The following is a 25,680-nucleotide window of genomic DNA, read 5'->3' as shown; positions in this document are numbered from 1 at the left end:
GTGTGGAGTAAAGAAATTTGCCCAACATTTTGTCCTGCTGGGAATCGAACTCAGGTCTCTCGCTTGCGAAGCGAGTGCTCTAACCACTGAACTACACGGCTCCATGATGAAAGGGCAGAGAAATGGTATTGAGTTGCAGATCACCCACGATCTAATAAAATGGTGGAGTAGGATTGACGGGCTGAAAGGTCTACTCTTACTCCTATCGTCTCATGTTCCAATCTCCAGTGTCTCTTAAGGTTTGTCAATGGTATGGCTGGATATCTGTAAATTCCAGTCACAGGACAAGTTAAAGAACTTGCTTAGGTAGGGCTCTGAAATGTGACATTTCGCAACAGCACTTATAAATCTCGATCTGCGTAATGTTGACACATGGGAATTCCACCCCAAACACTAGTCAACAGAGAAAGTCAGAGCACAATTATAATCACAGTGATCGCAGCATTGTCATAGGTGATATCCTTCGGATGAGATAATAAACCATGGCACTATATCAAATACAAGGATTATTATTGTTGTAGCTTTGCTTGATAACCTGGATCCCTAAATTCTGGAATTATCCTAAAAGTCTTTCAAATCTTTCAAGTCTTTCTTTGCAAACTGGAGCCAAACATGATGGGTCACTATCCTCACTCTGTGAGATACAATAAAGGGTGGAGGGAAGCTTTCATTCACTGCATGGGCTTTGGTGCCGTTTAATGCTGGATTACAAACAAACATCATTCCAAGATTGTTACCATGGAACTTCACCCACCCAAAAAAATTCAGACATGCTGTAAACAATCACAGCTTGAAGTTCTTGGATAAAAACCAAAGTGTTGTTTTATGAGCACAGCCTGACTCTGAAAGGCGATGCCTGCACCAGCGGCCTTCTCCCTGTTTTTATCAACTGCATATGTTTATACATTCACAATCTCGCAGCACTGCACGCACGGATGCACCCGTGTAAATCTCCTCGAATCCTGACGCAGAAGGTTTGGCAAACATCTGCACAGCTCATTTTTCAGGCCATTTACAAGGGTGGCTGCAATTAAGACGCTGGTAAAGAGGTGCCATAAAATTAAGAAAATGGGAGCTCATTTGGAGGCAGACACCTTTGAAGATCTGGACTGTCTGAAAGCTACATCTCTTAAAGATCTTGTGTTATACAAAGTGGCAGTAATTTGCAATCTTTTATTTCATCAATCACGGTATCAGAGACAAATGTAATAAAATGGTTCGCAGAAGCTGTCTCTGGTTTTGATGCTGTACAAGTTTGTCTGCCACATGTTTCTCAGACAAGTTGCCCACTGGACTGCCCGCTTATCCCTCAGTCACGTATCTGATCTTATTCACACCACGTCCATTTTCATTTCAAAGCTTCAGCAATGAGATGTTTCATTGAAAAAACACTGCCCCATAAGGCTTTAGCTACATAATCAATTGGGATGCTTAAAAGGGATATAGATAATATTAAACAAACAACCATGAAACAAATCATCTATTTTATTTGGGGGAAAAAAGGGATATGGAATAAAAGTGGATAAAAGGGATTAAAGTTTGGCTTTGACCTGATACATCAGCGATCTGGCTCGAGGGGTGAAGCCAGCTCCTCCTGGTACTTTGTTGCTACGAAACAGCTCAAAATAGCTCATAAGTAATCACCAGACGTTGATGGACTGGTCTTTTGTGGACAGAACACAATAACAGCTTGTGTGTGTGTGTGTTTGCATAAGTGTTTACCTGTTAGCAAATGTGCCCATGAGTGTCTGCTTGTGAGTGAAGGTATGTTTGTGATTGTGTGTGTGAAGGTATCTGTTGTTGTTGGTGGTGGTGGGGAGGTCGTGGGATGGGCGTAGGCCAGAGAAAGAAGTGGGAAGATCTTTCAAGCATTGACACTGGAAACTGGTTTGAAATGTTCTGCTTTTCCATTCCTCCAACTTTATGTTGTTTATCTTTCCATCTGCTGAGGCATCGTTACGTCAACACAGCGAGCGAGGAGCTGGCACCGGGCAGAACACTGCTGAAGGATGACTGGGTTTTGTGAAAGGAACTTTTCAACAACTTCATCACAGCAGCAACTTGTGCTTATCCCGCGCCTTTCGTGTAAGATAAACATCATGCATCACTTTATATAGAGATGATGGGGATCATCAAGCAGGGTGGGAAGGAGGTGGAGTGTGAGCAAGTTGACCGAAGAAGTACGAAGAAGTTTTGTAAGAGCATTTTGAAGACAAGTAGAGAGAGAGAGAGAAGAGAGAAAGATGAAGGGATTTGGGGACTGAGCTCTATTGGGGCAGAGGGAGGGGGTGAGTGGCTGAAATCTTGCCTACTGATAGAGGGGGTGAGGACAGGCAATGAAAAAGAAGGGAATGAGTGAGAGAACAGGGCCTGCCAAACTGTGATCAGGATTTAAGCCCCCCACGTGCCTGAGTGAACGAGGAATCAGTTTATCAACAAAGTGTGTAAAGAGATCACAAAAGAAGCTTTGAACCCTTTGAGACGTTCTCCCAACGTGAAAGGCGCTTTATAAATGTAAATTGCGTTGATTTGAATAAGGACCTTTATTATATCCATCTACATTAAGTGCAACAAGACCTGGGTCATTTACAATTAATTGAAGAGAACTGAATTGAATCAGGCAGTGTGTTGGGTTACATTACATTTTGGATACAGTCTCTCTGTAATAAGGCCCATCTGTGTGAAAATTTACAGGGTGAGGATTGAGATTTTTCTGGACTGATAATTATCAGACGTGTCAATGAGAAGCATTGTGCTTTCCCCTTTACTTTTGTTGGCCTCTGTGATCTGTGAGCCATCAATGCTGATTCTGACGCCTGATTTCAGTGTGGGTTCAGGAGACACCAGCTAAACTCGACTGGTATCCTGTGAGGAGACGGTCAAAGGTGGCTCCGTGCTCTGGAACTGGAATCAGTTTATGGTTGATTGTTGACCTGGTTAGCCGGGTGTCTGACACACATGGAAACCAAATGCCAAAAGGTCAGAGACAAGACTGGGGTCTATAAATGTTACTGCACACAGTACAGAATGTGACTAAATGGGTAGATCTTTCAGAGAGCCAGCACAGGTAGGAGGGTCTGAAAGGGCCACCTTTGGGTACTGTACATTTCTGTGGTTCTATGGACCCCTCGCCACATACTCGTGTGGAATTAATATTCCAATAACATTTGGATGATGTACAGGGCACAATGAGGTTGATGGTGTCACTCCCACCAGGGACAATTCCTATTAATAATAGTAATAATACTTAATTATAATGCTTGCATTTGATACAGCGCCTTATCACATCAACCTGTCTCCAAACACAGCACACAGGCTGGCATTTTGTGCTATGACTTTTTTTAAATGGTCAAATGTGGCAGCTAATCTCCCACAATGTCCTATAAACAGCTATGGGACAAGCGGGGGTGAGGAATAACGTATTCATTCGTCAATTTGAGTGAGAGGAGAATTGTGTTGGCCACAACATGGTGTGAAAGCCTTCCTTTTCTTCAAAAGAGTGCCATGGGATCCTAAGGCTCCAAATGAGCCAACAGAACAGTCAGATGGGACCTCAGATTAACATCTCAACCTAAAGAGATTGGGATAAAATTTGTCGCATTTCTTATCTAATTCTGGCATCAATTCCACCAGGTAGCCTGCATAAAGAGGCAGTACACTTGATAGTAGTTTCTTTAAAGTGCTTGGAGATGTTTTGATGTTACAAGATGCTAGAAAAATGTATTTTGTTTGTTCATTTGTTTCTTTCTTTCTTGCATCTTTCTTGCATTCTCTCTCTCCCTTCGATCCCCTGTGTAAATGATTACATTAATTTCTATGTTGAAGATTTAATAATGATAATCCTTGCATTGATTTCAGCGGTACCTTGTGTGAAGGGGGTTATATAACTGCAAGTTGTTGTTGATGATCTAAGATTCTCCACAGGGTTTTACTGTAAACTGTAGTAACTGTGTATTTTGTAAGGGGAACGTTCAAGGTAAAATAATCTTTCCCTCTTCTTTAGTCTCAACAAAATAGTTTCATCTTGCCAATCCACATCAGTCCTACACAAACTAAAAGGCACCTTCTAGGTTTTATCTTGGTTCCATACTGAGTTAGGTAACCTGAGCTAATGAGCACTCCACAACAAACAAACACAAACTCTATGTTGAAATCCAACTAATAATTATAATCCCTTAATTTGATATGAAGCCTTTCACGTCAGAAGGACATCTCAAAGCTCTTCACGGGATTAATAATAATAATAATAATAATAATCCTTGCATTTGATATAGCGCTTTTCACGTCGGGAGGACGTCCCAAAGCGCTTCACAGAACACACTGTAAAGTGAATTGACTGTATATATTTGTGGGCAAACGCGGCAGCCAATTGCGCACAACAATGTCCCACAAACAGTCGTAGATTGAAAATGACCAATTTATTATTGTTTTTGTTTTTTGGAGGGATTATTATTAGGCGTGTGGAGTAAGGAAACTTGCCCAAGGTTTCGCCCTGCCTGGAATTGAACTCAGGTCTCTCGCTTGCAAAGCGAGTGCTCTAACCACTGAGCTACAGGACTCCACTTAACTGTAAAGTGTAGGTACTGTGTATTTTGTAGGCAAACACAGCAGCCTGTTTGCACACAGCAAACTCTCACAAAACAGCCATGAAACGATTGACCAATTTTATCTGGAGGATTGTTGACTAGAAGAAAGTCCCTTCTCTTTTCAAATAGTACAGTGGGATCTTTAACATCCAGATGAATAGATGGATGGGACCTTGGTTTAATGTCTCATTAGAAGGGTTGAGCACCAACAATAGGGCACATTCCCAGGATTACAATGAAGTGTCAGCCTGGACTATATGAGTTCAAGGACCTGACATGGGGTTTGAATGATTAACCTTCCAGCTCAGAGGTAAGAGTGCTCCTGACTAAACCAGGCTGATACACAAGTAATTTGGTTTGGAGTCCCCTAATCGCGGTAATGTTTTTTTAAGCCTGTGTCAGACACCCGGCTGACCAAACAAAAATCGATGGCCAGTGTGTTCCTGACAAGATAGAAGTGAGGTGTGTGTTGGATTGGTTTGAATGGAAGTCCTGGGCAAGCACTGGCAAGCCAAAGCAATGGAACTCAAAGTAAAATGATTCACCTTTCTATAAAGGAGTCCGATCTTACTCATGTTACAACAAATGGAAAGAATTATTTTGGAGTCCTGTGGAGTCCTGTAGCTCAGTGGTTAGAGCACTCGCTTTGCAAGTGAGAGACCTGAGTTCAATTCCAGGCAGGGCGAAACCTTGGGCAAGTTTCCTTACTCCACACGCCTAATAATAATCCCTCCAAAAAAAAAAATAATTAAATTGGTCATTTTCAATCTACGACTGTTTGTGGGACATTGCTGTGCGCAATTGGCTGCGCGTTCGCCCACAAATATACAGTCAATTCACTTTACAGTGTGTTCTGTGAAGCGCTTTGGGACGTCCTCCCGACGTGAAAAGCGCTATATCAAATGCAAGGATTATTATTATTATTATTATAAATAAAGCTCCCCTGATTCCTTCCTGACATTTTATCACGTCCAATAGCCCCTCTTCTTATTCAGTAAGTGAGTCGGTGTGCAAGGCTGAGATTCCTTGGATCGCTACAGAGAGCCAGAGATGAGCACATCACCCAGTGACAGTGTTGGAGAATGTGACAAATCACCTGGGGAGAGTAGACAATGATAAACACATGTGGTTCCAGCTGTCAGAGTATGACAAATAGTGTTAGATCTCTACAATCTAAAGTATGCTCAGGCTTGAACTAAAAAAAAACAGTAATACGTCTGGTAACTGGCTGCTGGTCAAGCGAAAATAATGTGCGACCATTCCCTATCCTTCAGGTGTCCAGCCTGGCTTGGTTGGCAGCCCCCTCATCTCTGAGTCAGAAAACTGCGGATTCAAGCCCCACATTGGGCCTTTGAGGTCGTGGTCTGGGCTTTTTCAGAGCTCTGAGATGCTACACTGAGTGAAGAGTATATACAATGTATTCTGTGAAGCGCTTTGAGACGTCTCAACGACATGAAAAGGCGCTATATCAAATGCAAGGATTATTTATTATTATTATCAGCGCTATATAAATGCAAGTTGTTGTTAATGCTCCAGTGTGGTTCTGTGGGGAAGGGGAACATTGTATTGTCAGATGTATTGCCTTTCAGATAAGAAGCCAGACCCAAAATCTGTGTTTGCCTGTCCTTGAAAGATCCACCTATTTGAAGAGAAAATGGAATTTCAACAACCCTAGCAGTTGTTTGTGGGCCCTTGCTGTGTACAAAATAGTTGCCGCATCCACCTACAATAACAGCCACTGCACTTAATAGCAGAACCTCGTTCTTCTTCTCACTACATTCTTACTGGATTAATTTCAGGCCTTTATTACCCGGTATAAATGTTAACTCCTATGCATGGCATTCCCCGGTTGACAGTTACTTGCCAACTTCCACAGCCAGGTAATGACATGTGCAACCGGAAGAGCCAACACGAAGAGCCGAAATAGCTTCTTATTCCCATATTCCCAATGTGGGACACTGCTGCCCGTTTGCCTGCAAAAATACTCAGTCACTACATTTTACAGTAAAACCCTGTGAAGCACTTTGAGATTTCCTCCAAATGTGAAAGGTGCTCTATCAAGTGCAAGGATTGTTTATTAATTTATATATATTTGTAAAATAGTGAGGATTTTTAGGAGGACCTCAGATGCTTGATTGTGTGAAGAAACCATGGTGAGTGTTGTTGTGAGACTTAACCCTGACCTCAGAGCAGGGCATTTCTGGGGCTTTAATCCTGCTCTCCTCACAATAGCCATCTTCCCCATCTGTTTCCCATGACGCAGTTGCCCATGTGAGCCGGGTTGCGAGGGGAAAGCAGCAGGTTATTAACTCGCTGTAGACAATCGGACTGGTGTTTCTGCACAACAATGCACCGGGGGTTCAGGTTCACGCAGCATAAAAATAGCACTGATCAGGGCACTGACACAGGGCCTCAGAGTGATAGACTTCCTGCTACTGTAGACGCTACATCCTTGGCCCAGAGTGCTGGTGACTGACATCCTCACTTCCAAGCCAGGGATCAACTTGTGTCACCAGAGACTCAGCCACTCACTTCCTTCCCTTTCCCCACCAAACAAAACCTCAGTCAGGGAGTCACTGACTTCGGGATATAGTTATAAGTGGTTGCAAGAAGAATAAAAGGAGAGCTTAGCAGTTGTTAAGAGGTGGAATGGCTTGACACGTAAGGTGGTATAATACAATACAAAATTACATTTGTATAGCTTCTTTCACGTCGGGAGGACGTCCCAAGGTGCTGGATAGTCAGGGATTCTAGTTGGGGGTCAGGATCGGGGAGGGTGGAGGACAGGGAGGGTAGGAGGTGCCTGAAGGCTCAGTTGAAGAGGAGGGTTTTGAGACGTGGCTTGAAGGTGGCAAGTGAGGGAGCAAGGCAAAGGGAATATGGGATTGAGTTCCATAGGGTGGGGGCAGAAAAGTTGAAGGCCTGACTGCTGATGGTGGGGCGGGCTGGACGGGGGAGGAGGCTTTTGTGGATAGTAAAGGAGAAAGTAGACAGGTATGTGAAAGTTAGGGGCTTGAAGGGTATGGGGATAGGGCAAGGCAGTGGGATTGAATCAACACCTTGCTCTGAGATCAGGTGCTGATGTGTTATAAATTTCTATGAACTCAATGCTTCTTTTCCTTTGTCTTCAGACAAGATGTTAAACTAAGATCTTTTCAAGTGGATGAACAGAGAAGGGAGTTTCTCTCAACATCCTGGCCAACAATTGGTGCTTCACTTCATGTCTGTTTTATGGGACATTTGCTATACACAAAACGGCTGCTGTGTTCGCCAACAAAATACAGAGTCACTACACTTTAGAGTGAATCCTATGAAGCGCTTTGGGACATCCCTCCTTACAAGAAAGCCACTATACCAAATTCAAGTTTTATTATTATTATTATTGTTATTATTATTCTCACCAGATAGTAAGGCTTAAAGGCACTGCTCTCAAGCCTTTTCTACTTCTTGGCTCAGAGCTTCGTTACCGTTGAATCTAAAGAAATCTCAGTCCTGTCAGTAAAATGCCTGGATTGTACCTCTCGGCTGAAACGCTGGAACCCTGGTTGGATTCTCTCCCCCGAGCATACAGTGGACCGAGACAAAGCAGCCTATTCAATCTAAAAATACATCTGTTTATTTGAATTGAAGAAAGAGATGTGGTCCTGCATCCACTGCGTGTATTGAATGGGGGCAGGTGCATCCTTTCTCCCTGACGTGTCCCATTGTTAGCAGTGGGGAGTGTTGAGAGCCCTCCCATTCCACTCCACCAATCGAGCAGTCACTTTGCTTCAGCTTAATCTCATTTAAGGAACTACAAAGGGTTTTGAAAAGGAAACAAACACATTCCTGGAAGTTGAGTGGATTTGTAGCTATTAAGTGATGAAATGGATGGATGCGCTGAATGAATTTTTGGAATGTTAGATGGGTAAACTTAGAGGGATCAAAATACACCAGATACAACACTTTACAGTGTATCCTGTGATGCACTTTGAGGTGTCTCAACAACAAAATAAGATGCTATATCAAATGCAAGAATTATTATTATTATTATTGTTATGATTATTATTATATCAAGGGCTTACCCATGCCTGAAGCTGTTATATTTTTGCCCACAAAATACCCAGTCACTCCACTCTACAATATATTCTGTGAAGTGCTTTGAGACGTCTCAACGACATGATAAGGTGCTATATCAAACGCAAATATCAAAGTATTATAGTTAGTATTATTATATTGGAGTAAAGTTTGCAGTGTTTTAAATACCCAATGTTGTGTTCATTTACATGTAAACAGCCACTAGATGGCAGAGCTCTCTTCCCGGGAAGTGGCCTGTTACTCTTCAGACCTGGTTTGCTCCCATTTGTGTCAAAGCGAAGGTGGAGGTGAGAGTAATTGTAAAATGTTATCCGTTTTTTTTCCTGGGGTTGATCTGCTGAGTAGAGGGTGAAATCTAGACTCTATTGGTTATAGCGTTGGTTGGAGGAGAAATGCGAATAGGAGGGAGGTAGTGGGAATAGGAATTGGAAGGAAGGAGATAGTATCTTTGGGTAGGAGGTGGTAGGTAGGTAGGAGGGAGAAGGAGTACAAGTGAGCAAATCAGATTTCAGTTCATAATTGGGAAAGACTAGATGAATGGGACGAGAGAAGAAAGCTCCAAACACAGAGATGATCGAGAAAGAACAGGAGTAGGTCATAAGAGTAGATTGCTCCAGCACAGACATGATCAAGAAAGAGCAAGGGAATGGGTTTAGAGAAGAGAGCTCCCGTTCAAGAGTCACCATCAGCACAAACACAATGGTCTGAAGGGAAATTATTTGTGCTATAAACTTCCTATGATCTGTGACAAAAGTACCCAAACAATGTCGAGTATTCCAAGTGTTATCACAGCCACGGCTCACTGCGCTGGATCTCGGGTTACAGGCTGTGAACTCCATGTGGCTACATAACCCACCAGGGAACACACTCAGAGATGCTCAGCAGAGGGAAAGAGATAAAAGGCATTAATCGCGGGTGAGGTACAGTAAATTGGGCGTAGCTGTGAGAGCAAAGATCCAGTAAACACAAAGCGGGCAGAGTTTCCGCTTCCTCAGCTGCCCTTCCCTTTCAAGTCCCGGCACCTTGGGGAGCAGCAGAACCAGGGATGAGCTGCGGCTAATCCTTTCAATAATAATAACAATTCTTGTGCTTGATATTGCGCCTTTCACGTCAGGAGGATGTCGCAAAGGACTCAATGTAAAGTGTAGTGACCATGTATTTTGTAGGTCAATGTGGCAGCCAATTTGCACACAACAATGCCCTGCAAACAGCCATCAAGGGAATGACCAATTATATCTGGGGGATTGTTGGCTATGAGACTGGGAGAAATTCCCTTCTCTTTTTGAATAATGCCACGGGGATCTTTATCAGCCACCTGAACCGGCAGACCTCGGTTTAACATCTCATTCGAAGGACCGCAGTCTGACAATGAAACACAACCCCAGCACTGCATTGGAGGATCAGGCTAGAATATATGAGCTCAAAGTCCCAGTGTGGTGCTTGAACCAACAAACTTCTGACTCAGAGGTGAGCGTGCTATCAACTGAGCTAGGCTGGACACTTCCACGGTGGGTGGAAATTCGACTTCAATTTCCTCACACTCGTGTTCAAATCCATTCACCCCCTGGCACCTCCCTACCTCTCTGTCCTTCTCACTCCTCAGTCCATCACCTGGCGCCTTCGCTCGACTGGCACTGGCCCCTAAAACTCTGGAACACTCTTCCTTAATCCCTCCGCCTTGCCCCCTCTTGCAAGTACCGCCATAAGCTTTGCTCTTCGACCGTGCTTACAGCCACCTCCCCCCGGGCTCGGGGATTTTTATCAGCCACCTGAACAGGCAGAGTCAGGCTCTGCCCCTGTTAAGTTGCTCCATGACACTAGCCTGGATGGAGGGCGCTATATAAGTGCAAGTTGTTGCTGTTGAGTGAAATATTGGAGCTGTTTGTTGCTTTGATTCCCTGATCGAGAGCATCCATCACACAATGATGCAGAACCACCTCCCTTTGCACTGCTCTGGAATCACGGCCAAGACTTTGTGAGGCCGTAATTTCACGTAATTTTGTCTCAAAATTTAACGTTATGTTGAATTCATGAAAACCCTTCAATTCGGTCTTGTTTAGGAAGCTTTTTTTTAATATAAGGATTACACACAAAAATCTTAAATCTAAAAGTTGATGGTCTTACAGCTGAGACCATGCGAAATTCTGGGGCCTTCAATCCTCTTGAACAATCATCACTGGGTAAGAGGAGGATGGTATCTTACTTTGGTTGGATGCCATTTGCCTCTTTCCCACTCCTCCCCTTCCCCAGCAATCGCTACTCTCCACCACTTGCCTGACCCCATCCACATCCCTTGCAAAAGGGATGGAGGGTGGTGGGGGGTAGGGAACGTATAGCCATTTCTGTACAAAATTGGTAAAGCAACCATTTATGCCGGTTTGGTAAAAAGCAATCTCTTTGCTATGGAAACAAAGCCCAGAAAGAACGAACGAAGAAATGAACGAATAAATGAATGAATGAATAAACGAACGTACATCTGCGTCTTGTGCTGCGGCAGATGTACAGTTTGCCTGAGGCACGGGGATAGCTCAATGATCTGTGACAAAGGAAAACTAAAGCAACCGATGTTTCCTCACTACCACCGACTGCCAGGATCCATGCTGGTTCTGACTGAAGTAGATTATCATTCACTGCAGTATTAGGCATGGGGGTTCTCTGTGTTACACCAGCCATTATACACCGTATTGGCTTTTAAAGAATAATTGTATACTATAACTACACATTGGAGCCCACATGCTGCTCTGTGCACTGTCCCTGACATACCCAAACCTCTCCCCATGCTCTCTTCAACGTCAGTGATTGGTGCTCAGCATCACCTCTGGAAAGGAGATGAGATGAAAGGGGAGCATCAGAAGAGGAACTTGCTGTGTATCATCTTCCCGACGTGAAAGGCGCAATACAAATGTAATTTTATATTGTATCAGCCTGGCTCAGCATTGGAGTCACTCCGCTGATTCAGTGGGTGGTGATTTCAGGCCCTTCATGATTACACTCCAGGCTGCTGCTCCACAGTACGTTTGGATGGATGCCATACACGTGACTCCATACCCAGTACAGCAACGTATATTTACACAATATAGGAATGTTCTAGAAAGGTAACTAAGGTAAAAGACTGTCGATATAACAAAGAAGAGATATTCAGGCTCAGTGCAATAGAGGGGCAATCCGGTACAACAGGACAATACAAAACAACACTAGACATTCCAACATCATTGTCATTCAGCAAATTCTGGATGCAATACCACAATAATAATCCTTGCATTTGATATAATGCCTATAATGTTGATGACATCTCAATGTGTAGTTACTGTATTTGTAGGCAAACGTGGCAGTCTATTTACACACTGAAATGTTCCCCAAACAGCCATGAAGTGAACAATCAAGGACACCACAAGAAACTCTGTTCTCTTTTCTAAGATGAGATCTTAAACGTCCACCTGAAGAGGCTGTCAGGCCCTCTGTTTAATGTCTCATCGGAAGGACGGCATCTCCTGCAATGCAGTGCTTCCACGTACTACACTGGAGTGTCAGCTTAGACTATATGAGTTCCAAGTCCAGACATGGAGCTTGTAACAGCTAGTTGACTATTATAGACGTTCACCCAGCTGGCCGTTAGCTCAATCTCCGCGCCCATAAAGGGTACAAAATTAAATTGAGCGAGAGAGAGAGAGAAAGAGAAAATAAAATAGCTCTTTCTGCAAGCTGTAAGGCTTTCCATTTCTCTTGAAAGCATAACGTATCAGGCTAGTATTACACCTTACGGCAACAATCAGGGTCAGTGTTGTTAAAAAAAAAGGGCTGAGGAGTATCATGATGAATTTTACACCCTTTGGGCTTTCCCATCTGCCTGCTGGTTGCTGCCCGCTCAGCAGAACATCTGCAACAAACTGGTTGAGAGGAGATGGGCTTTGCAGGTCAGTGAGCCGACAACAAACAGTTTTACTCATCACTTCTACTCATTGAGGAAAAAAAATGCCTGGTGTGCATCTAAAGAGCCTGACATAGGTGAGCAACCTGCTGTCTGACAGCAGAAGCATTGCAGGAAGCTCTGCTGCTGACAAAATTCCTCCTGATTTGTACCAATAAATTACTATGATTTCATGTAAGTGATGAATAGTCAAGAGTGCATGACATTTATTTTCCACAGTAGATCAAACGCATGATATTGCGCATAGACACGCAGATATCAAGCTTGCATACTATTGTCCTGCACTCCATCAATCTTGTCTATATGCTCTGCGATCTTCCCATTAAGGTCACATTGGCTCCGAAACGCCGAGATAGCATGAAGGGCGCTATATAAATCCAAGTTGCTGTTGTTGATTCACTTTGTGAAGCCTACGCTGGTGTAGCCAAAGTGAACACTCAAAAGATTTCGGATCCCAGTTGCAAAAGGTTTTGTTGCCATCATATCCGTTAGTGAAACCGGGGTTACTTGGAGATGTCCCATCAGAGCCTAATTTCAAGCGCTAGCAAAGTCACAAAATGCAGCCGCCCCTGCTCTATAAAGTAAAGGCTGCTTAACAGAAATAATGGGAAACTGCACTTTATGGTATATTTGCCGTAACCACCATCAGTGCCATCCCATTGAACACAAAACCTATCTCCTATCAATACAAGTACAAGCATTGTCAGCACTTGACACACTATTTTGAGCTGCAAAGTATTCCAGCCTCCAGAGTGTGTGATTGTGGATAATACTTTAATCTATTTACTGTAATGAGTCATGATGTTATGGTAATATACAGGGAAGCATATGAGCAAAACTGACCGACTATCAGACTTGAATGACACAGAACACGTCAAAATAATGAAAATTCATTTGATAATATTAAGAATTCTTCCATTTGATACAGTACCTTTAATGTTGGGAGGATGTTTCAAGCGCTTCACAGGATTTATTGTAAAGTGTAGTGACAGTGTATTTTGTAGTCGATCGGGACAACCAATTTGCAAACAGGCATGAAGTGAATGACCAATTTTATCTGTTGGCCAGGACTCCGAGAGAAACTCCCTTCTCTTTTCAAATAGTGCTGTGGGATCTTTAACGTCCACCTGAATGGGCAAATGGGCCCTCAGTATCACGCAAAGAAGCACGCAAATCTCTTCCAATGAAACGCTTCCCCAGCACTGCACTGGAGTGTCAGCCTAGACTACATGATTTCAAAGTCCCAAAATAGGGCTTGAATCCACATTGCTTATTGCTTACAGTCACTTCCTCGCTCTCCCTGGCTTGGTGTTAGCCTGCACCCCTATTTAACGGTCCGATACGCTGCCCGAGTGAAGGGCGCTAAATAAATGCACGTTGTTGTTGATTATGCTTAGAATTTTGAAATTGCCAGCTCCTGACTTAAGGCTAAATTTAGGAATTTTTCCAAAAAGAATCCTCACATGGTCCTACATTTTAAGACAGTATTTCAGGTCATGAGAAATCTCAGGCTTGTCCACAGGCCTATCCCCCTGTTCTGCCCTGATGTATGGAGCCTGTGTAAGGTCAGGAATGGGCTTGACTGTGATAACAGGTGATGTTTTCTGATGAGTTCACCTCATATAGATACACATTAAGTTCTGAAAGGCAAGGTTCATCCTTTGAATCACAAGGATGCTCGGAGCATAATTCTTTTCAATGTAAAGTAGGGATAAATTAGCCAATTTGTAAATGTTTGCAGCAAACGGCCCATTTAATAATTCATTGTGCAATTTATACTCTGAATGGAAGATGAAAAAATATACCTTACAAAACGCATTTGCCAAGCAAGGAATCAGACTTGTAAGATAAGCTCTGCTGAAATTTCAGAGTGGCTCAGTTGAAGAGAGACTAAGAGACACAGAGAGTAAGGAAGCACACAGATACAAGTGAGACAGGAGGTTGACTTGTCCTGCTTGTTTAACATAAGCAATTTGTTGACATTTGCTGGGCTTTTTGATAAATTCACTGAAAATGTCTACAAATAATTGTAATGAGGTTTTAAAAATATAAATTAAATTAAAATGAAACAAAAAGTCACTAAGATGAATGAACCGCGGGTCTTCCGGGTATTTGAGAGAATTAAAGACAATAAAAAGGATTGTCTGAATTTGTTAATGGTCAAAGTTATTAACAAACCTGCATATCATATTAAGCAATTTTTTAGATGGTCCTTTATATATTCATGTAATCATCACAGCATGAAGGCAATAGAATCAAGTGCTTTTAGGTCAGGTTATTAAACAGATGGAAAGAGATCACTTGCATTGCCTCGATAAAGCATCTCAACCCCTTCATTGTACAAGTCAGATGTCAGTCTGGCTCAGTTGGGAGCACATTCGCCTCTACATCAGAAGGTTGTGAGTTCAAGCCCCACTTTGAGCTCAGTCTCAGCCGATACTCCAGTGCTGAGCTTGGTGCCCAGACAGCAGTTTTGAGGCCTTTGAGACATCCAACCAACATGAAACACACTACATAAATGCAAACTGCACTCTATTGCATTGTCGGGAGTGCCAACCTTTTGATGAGATGTTAAACTGAAGTCCCATCTGCCTGCTCAGATGGACATTAGGCCCTATTGGATATTGGAAAAAAGAAGGGATTTTCTCCATGAGTCCTGGACGACAGGTAACATTGATCATTCAATTCATGGCTGCTTGTGGGGGCAATGCTATGTTCTTATAGGTTGGCGTGTTCACCTGCAAATTACATAGTTACTGTACCTTAGAGTAAATCCAGTGAAGCATTTTCAGATGTTTCAACAACATGCTCAGGTGCTGTATCAGATGTAAGAATTAGAGGATTGTTATTTGATTTCCAGCTCTCTAGTCTCATGGTATCACTGGAGAAGACTGACAAATTTAGGAATGTACTGAGACTGTTTTTAACAGATTTTCTCAGAAATAGGAAATATTAAGCCTTGCATTAGGTTTAGAGCCTGTAGTGCCAAAACATGCTCATTGCTGCTAAAATTGTAGTGATTTGTAGGCAGTGTGGCAACCATATAGTGAACGACTCAATATTTTATTACCCAGGACATCAGGACAAACTCCCCTTTCTTTCCAAATAGTGCCAAGGGGATCTTATATTTCCAGCTGAACAGGCAGGTGGGACTGGAAACACAGCACATCTGAGAGTGCAGGAGTTCTCATTCTCCCCATTCCCCTGCACTGGACCAGAGTCCTCTTAGGTGAGATGTGTTATTAGATGGAAAGAAATCACTTGCATTGACTGGATAAAGCACCTCAATCCCTTCATCTTCCCATTGTACAGGTCAGATGTCAGACTGAGAGCTCAAAGCCCCGGGGTGGGGCTTGAACCCACAGGTTTGTTACCCAATGGCGAGAATGCTAGCAATTGAGTGAGGCTGACACGTCCAACAATGATCCCGTTGTCGAGAGTTAACCTGGGAGCTGCAGCTGGATTCCGATTGCTGTTCCAGAATGTCAGCCAAGCTCCTCATTCCCAGCTGAAATAATAAATGCTCTGGATCACCAGAAACAGCCAGCCTCTGTGGTCTAAGTGTAAAGAGTAAACTGCAATGGGACTCTTTTCCCTGCTTTTCAAATGAATCCCAAACTCATGGGACTAATAATAATAGTAATCCCTCCACTGGCTCCCCATTCCACCAGCAGCTCAAATTCAAGCTCCTTGTTCTCACCTTTAAATCCCTCACACTTGGAGTTGAAGAAGGTGCTACATTAATGTAAAATTGTTGTTGTTGTTGATTTGAAATAGCACCTTTTATATCGAGGAGGATATCTCAAAGCGCTTTGCAGGATTTATTGGGAAGTGACTATAATCCTTGTGGCAAACATGGCAGCCAATTTGGGCACAGCAATTTCCCACAAACAGCCATGAAGTGAATGATCAATTTTTTCTGGGTATTTTGGGCCAGGACACCTGGGAGAAAACTCCTTTGTTCTTTTCAAATGGTACTGTGGGATCCTTAAGTCTACCTGAACAGGCAGATGGGTTTAACATTTCATCCGAAAGGCAACAGCTCCAACAATGCAGCACTCAATCAGCATTGTACTGAAGTGTAAGGTGTGAGTTCAAAGTCCTAATGTGAGGCTTGAACCCACAACATTGTGACTCAAAAGCAAGAGCACTACTAACTGAGCTAGGTCAACACCTGAATCCACGTTGCCTGAGCCATACATGTACGCGTCAGGGCTGGATTTGAAACCAAGTATTGCTCACAGTCTTTTCAGCGCAAGCTCCTCGTGAATCAACAGCTTTGGAATGAGAGGTTCTCTAACCTCAAACCCTTGTTTTTGAGCCATGTTTTTGAAGAGTAAACACCATTGTCAGAAGATCACTTGATCAAAGCTCTACGGTTTCTCCAAAGGGTTAAACAAATGTCTGTCACCGACTTGATCCAACTGTCCAGCGCCTTGGGACCTCCTCCCGACGTGAAAGGCGCTCTATAAATGGAATCTTGTTGTTGTTCAATAATTCATCTCCCCAGGATTTTTCATAAGACTTCATAGGACTCCCCATTAATAAAAAAACACAAAATACTTGCCAGAGTGAGATAGCAAGAGAGAGAGAGAGAGAGAGAAGGGGGGAATCACCACAAAGCAGAATTAAGCCATATGAATTTGAATCATTCATATTATAAACCAGTCCAGAATTGCAACAGTTGCTCTGGCGATTGCTCAGTCAGGTATTGATGCTTTATTCACAATTACTCAGTAACAAATATGACTGCACCTCTAATGACTCAGGACTAATTTCACACGCACCATTTGGAAGAAAGCCACGCTTCTGCACAGAATCCTGTTACTCGTAGATCAGTGACTAGATGACTGTGTGAACGTCATGTATTTTGTGGAGTCCTGTACCTCAGTGGTTAGAGCACTCGCTTTGCAAGCGAGAGACCTGAGTTCAATTCCAGGCAGAGGGCGAAACCTTGGGCAAGTTTCCTTACTCCACACAGAGCCTAATAATAATCCCTCCAAAACCAAAACCAATAATAAATTGGTCATTTTCAATCTGCAACTGTTTGTGGGACATTGCTGTGCGCAATTGGCTGCCGCGTTCGTCCACAAATATACAGTCAATTCACTTTACAGTGTGTTCTGTGAAGCGTTTTGGGACATTCTCCTGACGTGAAAAGCGCTATATCAAATGCAAGGATTATTATTATTATTATTTTGTCGATCTGCTGGAGTGGGTGGGTAGAGAGCATGAGGAGAAAGAACCCTGAAGCGCTTTGAGATGCCTCGATGACATGACAAGGTCCTATATCGAAGAGGAGGATTATTGTATGCTAGTTCACTAGCTATGTTGACCTTAATTGCAAGGCTCGGGGAGATTCTTCCCATACGCAGGGACCTGACAGGTCTTCCTGTGAAACGAAGAGAAGTCCCCAACCTGATAGATTTCGCAATCTGATTCCAGAATGAAATTCACCAGTCGCAGACAACTAACAATTAGTTACACAAGCGCCCTGAATTTACCTACCAGGTGAGATCCATTTCGACTTACTTTGCTTAGTAACGTTGTCTAAATTGAAGGGGAAGGTGAATAGCAGACCCATGTATTATATGCTTTGTATATGTCCAGCGCCTTGGGACGTCCTCCCGATGTGAAAGGCCCTATACAAATGTAATTTTGTTGTTGTTGTTGCTCTGGACAGGGTACTCCCGGAACACCGAGAAATATTTTAATTGTATCAAGCAAACACTATTTAATATAGTAACACATTCAGCAAGGAGTAGACAATCTGGGCCATTGACCCCACTCTGTATTATCTGTGTCCCTTTCAAACGTTCTGCTCCTGATTTTGTTGCTATCTTATTTGGGGGCTTTAGTAATAGAAGTGCGCCTAGGGCCTCAAACAGTTAAACATCCAATCTTGTGCCACCATCTTTCAGGTGAGGAGGTTGTAAATGGTTACTTTCTGTTTTTGTGCTGGGTCAAACACATTTGTGATACTTGGGTGGTTTTGGGGTTTAAATGTAGTGCGGTCGCCAAGAGCAGCATTTACAGCAACTGATTTGTATGCTCGAATAAATACATTGATCCAACCGCATCAAATGACTGAAGCTTATGTCTGATTTGCTAAATGAACGGGAAATACAATGTACAACAAGCACCGCTGATAAATACGCCGCAACCGTGTCAACAATTTTGTCTTCAGGGCTCAAATTCAGGTTTCTTATTTCGCTTCTCTTCTAAAGATGTTTTGACTCCTTTTTCTTTTTCTTAGGGTACAACTGGGCCTCTCCACCACTAGTTACTAAGCTGTCACCTATTCTAAGCTGACACTCCAATGCAGTGCTGGGGGTGTGTTGCATTGTCGAAGGTGCTGTCCTTTGGATGAGATGTTAAACCGAGGTCTCGTCTGGCTGTCCAGGTGGACATTAAAGCTCCCACTGCACTATTTGAAAAGAAAAGGCAGTTTCTCCTGGTGAGCTAACCAACAGTCCCCCAAATAAAATCAGTCACTCACTCCATAACTGTTTGTGGGTCTTTGCTGTGCGCAACTGGCTGCCACATTTAACCCACAACATACACACAGTCAATCCACTTTACAGTATATCCTGTGAAGCGCTTTGAGACATCTCCATGATGTGATAAGGCGCTTGTGTCAAATGCAAGGATTATTATTATTATAATAGTACAGGATCTGTAAACTTCTGCTTGCTGTGTGTATATGTCCCGGTACCCTTACAGAAAGCTTCTGTGTGCTGTCTATATAGCTAATGTAATTCATATCATTAATATTCTTCCAAAAAGATGAATTGGTCATTCACTTCACACCGGCTGGTGCAAAATGGCCTTTGAATTTGCCCCAAAAAATCAGTCACTGCATTTGACAGTAATTGCTTGTGAAATGCTAGAGACGTGAGAAGGTGCAGTAAATCTGTAATTTCTTTCTTTCCAGCTCATGCAAAGAATGAGTGTTTTAAAATGTCGTTGGTGGGAGGGGTGGGCAGGTAGTATTTTACTGTGTATCCTCTCTTACTTCCATCATGGCCTCCTACCATCCTTCACCACTTCTTTCATTGAGTGGGGGAGGGGAGAGGAATGAGGGATATGATGTGCTCTGTCAACTCTGTTTCGTGGCTCGCTGGCAGCTAAGACTAGTGGGCATGTGTTTACCAGTTGCAAGCTGTAAGATGTGAATCCTGGTCAGCTAGAGCTGTTCCATATGAAACATTCATATACATAAATTACATGACCTGGCAAATAAATTCCTGTTGTCCAACAGACAAAAAGGCTGGCAATTGCTAATGACACAGGAATTGTCTTTGTGTTCCTTTGAAGCACTTCAATCATTCTTCAGTTCAGACAGACATAAGACCATGAGATGTCAGGCAATGGCCATTCAGCTACAAAGGCTGATCCCTACAGCACATTAATTCTCACATCTGATTGAATATTGAATTCAACATCCCGGTGTTATTGCCTCTATTTCTGTGCTTGGTAAATTAATCCAGGGAAGTGTTGTTGAATTTATACAAGACCTTGATGAGGCTGCAGGTGGAATAGTATGTGTTGTTCTGAGTGTCCTGTTACAGAAAGCACATCAGAGCCATGGAGAGAGCACAGCATATGATAATAATCCTTGCATTTAGTATAGAGCCTTCGTGTTGGAAGGATGTCTCAAAGCTCTTCACAGGATTTACTGTGAAATGGAGTCACTGTGTGTATTTGTAGGCCATTTAGGGATTTACATTTAGAGTTAACATAGGGCCAGGAATGAGAGAGGTTTGTCAGCACTCTGAGACACTACCCTGCCTGAAGGGCACTATATAAATGGAAGTTGATGTTGTTTATGGTTATGAGCACAGACTGAAAACATTGGGGCTCTTTTCATTTGAAGTGTCAACCCTGGGTCAGAGATTGTGGGCTCAAGTCACATGTGAGGTCTTTGAGCTGCTAGTCTAGGATAACACTTCAATGCAGAACTGAGGTTTCACCTGAACTTAAAAGATCTCATGGAACTATTTGAAACGTGGAAGGAGTATCCTCCAGGTAAAATTGATCCGTCAATTCATGGCTACTTGTGGGTCATTGCTGTGCGTAAAGTTGGCCATCAGTTTGCCTACTAAATACATAGTCACTGTTCGTCACAAAAACACTGAGACAACTGACGTTCAGGCACTACATTAAACGCAATGATCATTTTTTATACTCGAAGGATTTAATAGATTGCTTAAAAATATCTGAAAGGTCTTGAAAAGCAAAATGGGAGACATTAGAATGTAGGTTCACACAGAGAATACTGTGCAAGGGATACTGAGTTTGTTATGAGGATAAGATCAAACCATCAGAACTCTTTCCGTTGAAGTGCAGAGGGTTAAGAAGAGATCCAGTGGATGTCTTCAAAAAGGTTTTGACAGGATAACTAGGGCTGAAAAGGTGGGCTGGAGAACGAGTGGGTAGCTGGGCAAAAATGCCTTCAGTAGCTGGTTGACCTCCTGGGGATTTCCAGCATTATATACCACACATGTTTTTTTTACACAAGACATTTTAATAAACTTTCTCTGCTTTCCCATTTCGTTGATTTTATGCGAGGCGTTCAATTTAATGATCGTCAGTAGCTGGGCTGCGATTTATCACAAGCACAGCGTGTCTAAATTGCTTCAACTATAATATTTTCTAATTCTCTGCATATGGTCAGTGCTCGCTATTTATCGCAGCTGCTAATAAATCCTGGCATGTTCTCCCCGGTCCCATCTCTGCGCACACTGCTGTGATTACACATACCGAGCGCGTTGCTGTGTACTGCTCCACCCACATCACTCCCACCCTCGCTCGCCTCCACTGGCTCCCCATCCCCCAGAGGATCGAATTTAAGATCCTCATCCTCGCCTACAAGGCCATTACCGGCCTTGCTCCCTCTTACCTCTCCGACCTACTATCCCCCTATCTACCTGCCCGTACCCTCCGTTCCCCTGGCTCCGGTCTGCTCCACATCCCCCGCCCCAACTACCCTACCATCGGTGGCCGGGCCTTCAGCCTCTCAGCCCCTAGGCTCTGGAACTCCATCCCCCAGTGCCTTCGCCGCCTCCTCCCTTTCCTCCTTCAAGGCCGGTCTCAAGACCTTTCTCTTTGACCGTGCCTTCAGCTCCCCACTCGACTCTCTACCCCTTCCTCACCCCTTCCCTTCCCTCCCCTCACCCTGACCATTTCCCCCCTCCTCGCTCCCTCCCTTCCCTCACCCTCACCATTTTCCCCCTGCTTGGGTCCTGACCCAACTGTCCAGCACTTTGGGACGTTGTTCAGCCTTGCACAGCGGCCAGAGCCGGGGAGGAAACCCACCCCCCCCCCCACCTCCGTGCATGCTGATAGCCCCCTAGCTATCAGACCTGACTCCTGCCTTGCTCCTTGCTCGACCACTTTAAACTGCGGCTCCGTATACAATGATAACAAGTTACATGTATACAGCACCTATCACATCGCAAAGTGCTTCACACAACTGACTGAAAGCTGGAGTTGGCAGGGGGCGTGTGTGGGTGTGTGTGGGGGTGGACCCTAGTCAAGGAGCGTGGGGGAAAGATGGTTAAAAAGATCGGGTTTTAAGCCGGTGAGGGAGGGGGTGAGGCAGAGGGACTCCGGGATAGTAAAGTATGTTAAACCAAGATTTGGTTGGCCTGTTATTCTGGTAGACCTTAATATAATATAAATAATAATCTTTGCATTTGTTGTAGCGCTTTTCACGTCTTCAAGATGTCTCAAAGTGATTCACAGAATATGCTCTAAAGTGACTTGACTGTATATTTGTGGGTGAAACATGGCAGCGAATTGCGCACAGCAGTGTCCAACAAACAGTCGTGGATTGAGTGACCAAATTCTTATTGTTTTTTTGAGGGATTATTATCCCCAGAAATTTGATCCGCCAATCGATTAACAACCGGTTCCTACTTATTGCTAGGTAAACGGAGGCATGTAAGGAAACTTTTCGCCCTGCTGGGAATCGAACCCAGGTTTCTCACTTGTGAGGCGAGTGCTCTAACCACTGTGTTACAGGCTTCCACAAAAGATCCCATGGCACTAGAAAAAAGTTACTCCTAGTGTCCTGGCCAACAATCCTCCTCCTCAGGTAACATTGGTCGATCATTTCATAACTTTTTGTGGGACATTGCATGTGTAATCTGGCCGCTGTACCAATAGAGTCAACAACAACTGCAACAACTTGCATTTATATAACACCCGTCCCGGAACTGAAATGTCACCACTAAAGCCAAACTGAAAATTGCGCTTCACTGTCTTGTTCTGGATGTCTGTGCAGTCAATCTTTCCTTGTACTTCAGGTAAAAGAACAAATTCCTGTTGTAACACATTAAAGTTCCCTTTTCTGAATCACTAAGTGGTTAATTGCTACGCTGCCAACTACAATTATCAGAGAAGGAAGCTTGTGCCATTGACTGTGATACCGACGAGACAATACAATCCATTAGATCCCAACATGTTATTACACATCTTCCGTAATTTGCAACCAATTTGGTGTAATTTTCTTGCATCACAATTATTGAGGCTTATTTAGAGGAGGCGACGGGGGAGGCAGAGTGGGGGGGGGGGGGGGAATGGGGAGTGGCGGTTGGTGAGGGAGAGGTTGCCAGAGCACCTGCACAGCGCTGATTGTGTGTGTGGGTACCATTGCCAGCCGCAAATGGCAGATTATTTCAGCTCTGCCAAGAAAGATTAAGATCATTAACCGTCTGATCGGTCGCCTTCGGTTCTAAGCGGGTGTGTGGAGCCCTTGAGCAATTGGCTCACAGCATACCATTAGGCTGGTAATTAAACAGGTGCAATGATTCTCTCTGTAAATGACTTGACACAAATTCCAAATGCTGCTATTCATAAAAGCAGTGCCTTACACCTGCCCAGCATAATTGCTTTGCCTTTACTTTATCAGCGTTGTGCATCACCCCCTCAAGCCAGCTATTAACAGGCGTCATGTGCTACCCCCGCAACCTCCAATGAGTGCCAACGGACGGGCTCGAGTTTGGAAGCCAAATGAATTGTGGAGCAGTGTCGGCGAAGCAATCTCCTCGCATTACCAGAGGGCTTTCTAAATTGCGTTCTGCTCAATTTTTTCCCCGATGATTTGAATTTAACTCACAAGGTTAACAATACAACATATATCATTGTCGAATCAGTAAGCACAACATTATCCCACCTCTTGCTTTACCCAAGAAACGGGCACTGCTATGTGCGCACAGGGAGCAAACATTCTTCCTTCAGTGCAAAGCCCATATCCTTTAACTGGGAATATGACTTACAATAAATAAGAATCCTTGCATCTGATGTGGTGTCTTTTATGTCATCGCAAAGTCTCAATATGCTTCACAGGATTTACTGTAAAGTGCAGTGACTGTGTACTTTGAAAGCAAATGTCAGAGCCAATTTACGCACAGCAATGTCCCACAAACAGCCATAAAATGAATGACCAATTTTATCTTGTGCAGCACTTTAGTACATCTTGACGACATGAAAATGGGCAATAACAAGTGCAAGGTTTATTATGATTGTTATTATTAAATAATATTATTATGTACTGATGTGGACGATCGAGGCTCAAGCTCGTTGTCTGTGTGGAACATGTCTTCGAGCCAAACTCATGACAGTTTGACCAGACTCTATACTAAAGAATAGAAATAAATGTCTCTAGGAGCTAGAAATGCTTCCCTTTGCCACTACAGTTAACACACCGTTTTAAAGTAGTTCACTCCCTGCAAATGAAGGGTTGACCCACTTTCCTTTAGATCACAAGAAAGGTTTGATTGAAGGAAGACTTCCAACCCGTTTGATCTCGTCTTGTCTTTTGTGTAAGTCATTAATACTCAGTGTCCAGCACCATTTTTAACGCATTCATCTTGTTTCCAGAAGTAACTAGGACTTTAAAGTGGCCGTGATTTTCCTGGCTTCAAATAATCCCAAGACTTTGCTTGAAGTTAGGATGTTTCAGTAATAGAAGTTCTGTAGAAGATCTGCCATACCCCAATAACAGGGATCTACCAAACCCCAATAACAGGGAGCTCCCATACCCCAATAACAGGGAACTCCCATACCCCAATAACAGGGAGCTCTCATACCCCAATAACAGGGAGCTCTCATACCCCAATAACAGAGGAACTCCCATATCCCAATAACAGGGAGCTCCCCAACCCCAATAACAATAGCACTGATCGTGATTGCGACTATTGAGCAAGATGGGAACCTGAAATTCTTTGCCGTTGATGAGGTGGGGGAGCATCGGGCTCTACTGCTTTTCTGAAGCCCATGGACCCAATGAGACAGACAGACAGATACACACACACACGCAATATCTGGTGCATTTTCACCTCCGCTTTAAATGACTTGAGTTCAGGCACAGGCTTTGGCCTCGGTCCTACCTCCACACTTTGTTTTTGTGATGAGTGGAGGTCCCGGCGCCCCCCGGCCACCTTCTCCAGGGCGTGTGAGCAGTACCCGGATCTCGTACTCTGTGTCTGGGTCCAGGTGGCCGATCTTGTACTGGTGATTGTCCACTGGCTGGATGTCCGTCCAGCTCCCGGTTGTGCTGCGATAGTTGATGTCTCGCTGGACGATGGGGCCGTCGCCGCTGATGGAATTTGCGTTCAGCTGGACCCACAGGTACGTGGCACCAACCGAATTCAGCTGAGGGGGTGCAATCGGAGTTGGTGGGTCTGTGACATTAAAGACGAGACCATGTTAATGACAAACCTACACTTACATTGCAAACATACAATACAAATTTACATTGACATGGAGCCCTTCATCATGGAAGGACTCCATGTAAATGTAAATGCTTGGCACTGCTAGTTTGGGCATCCAAACTTGCTACAGGTGGCCCTCAGAAGGCAGTTAAATAAATGCTTGAGGCCGAATAGCATTAATGGTTATGGAAAAGAGTTGTGGCAACAGGGATTAGAGAGAATAACAATAACCCTTGTGTTTGGGTTTAGTGCCTTTCATGTCGGGAAAATGCCTCGAAGCACTTAATGAGATATACTGTAAATGGTAGTAACATTACCATAAGCAAAAACAGCAACCAATTTGCGAAAAGCTATGTCCTACAAACAGCCA

At 43.6% G+C, this 25,680-nt stretch overlaps 1 protein-coding gene across 1 annotated transcript in view; it reads right to left on the bottom strand.

Annotated features, from left to right (window-relative positions):
• LOC103181055 (protein tyrosine phosphatase receptor type M) overlaps positions 1-25,680 on the bottom strand; it is a 220,877-nt gene that overhangs the window by 125,599 nt on the left and 69,598 nt on the right. Inside the window, 1 exon segment of the mRNA XM_007897258.2 lies at positions 24,987-25,280. Coding sequence (XP_007895449.1) covers positions 24,987-25,280 — 294 coding nt within the window.

This window comes from Callorhinchus milii, unplaced genomic scaffold (genome assembly GCF_018977255.1).
Source record: "Callorhinchus milii isolate IMCB2004 unplaced genomic scaffold, IMCB_Cmil_1.0 Scaffold2, whole genome shotgun sequence".
NCBI lineage: Eukaryota > Metazoa > Chordata > Chondrichthyes > Chimaeriformes > Callorhinchidae > Callorhinchus > Callorhinchus milii.
The sequence above is the reverse complement of the archived record's forward strand: the minus strand, read 5'-3'. Positions and strand labels throughout refer to the sequence as shown.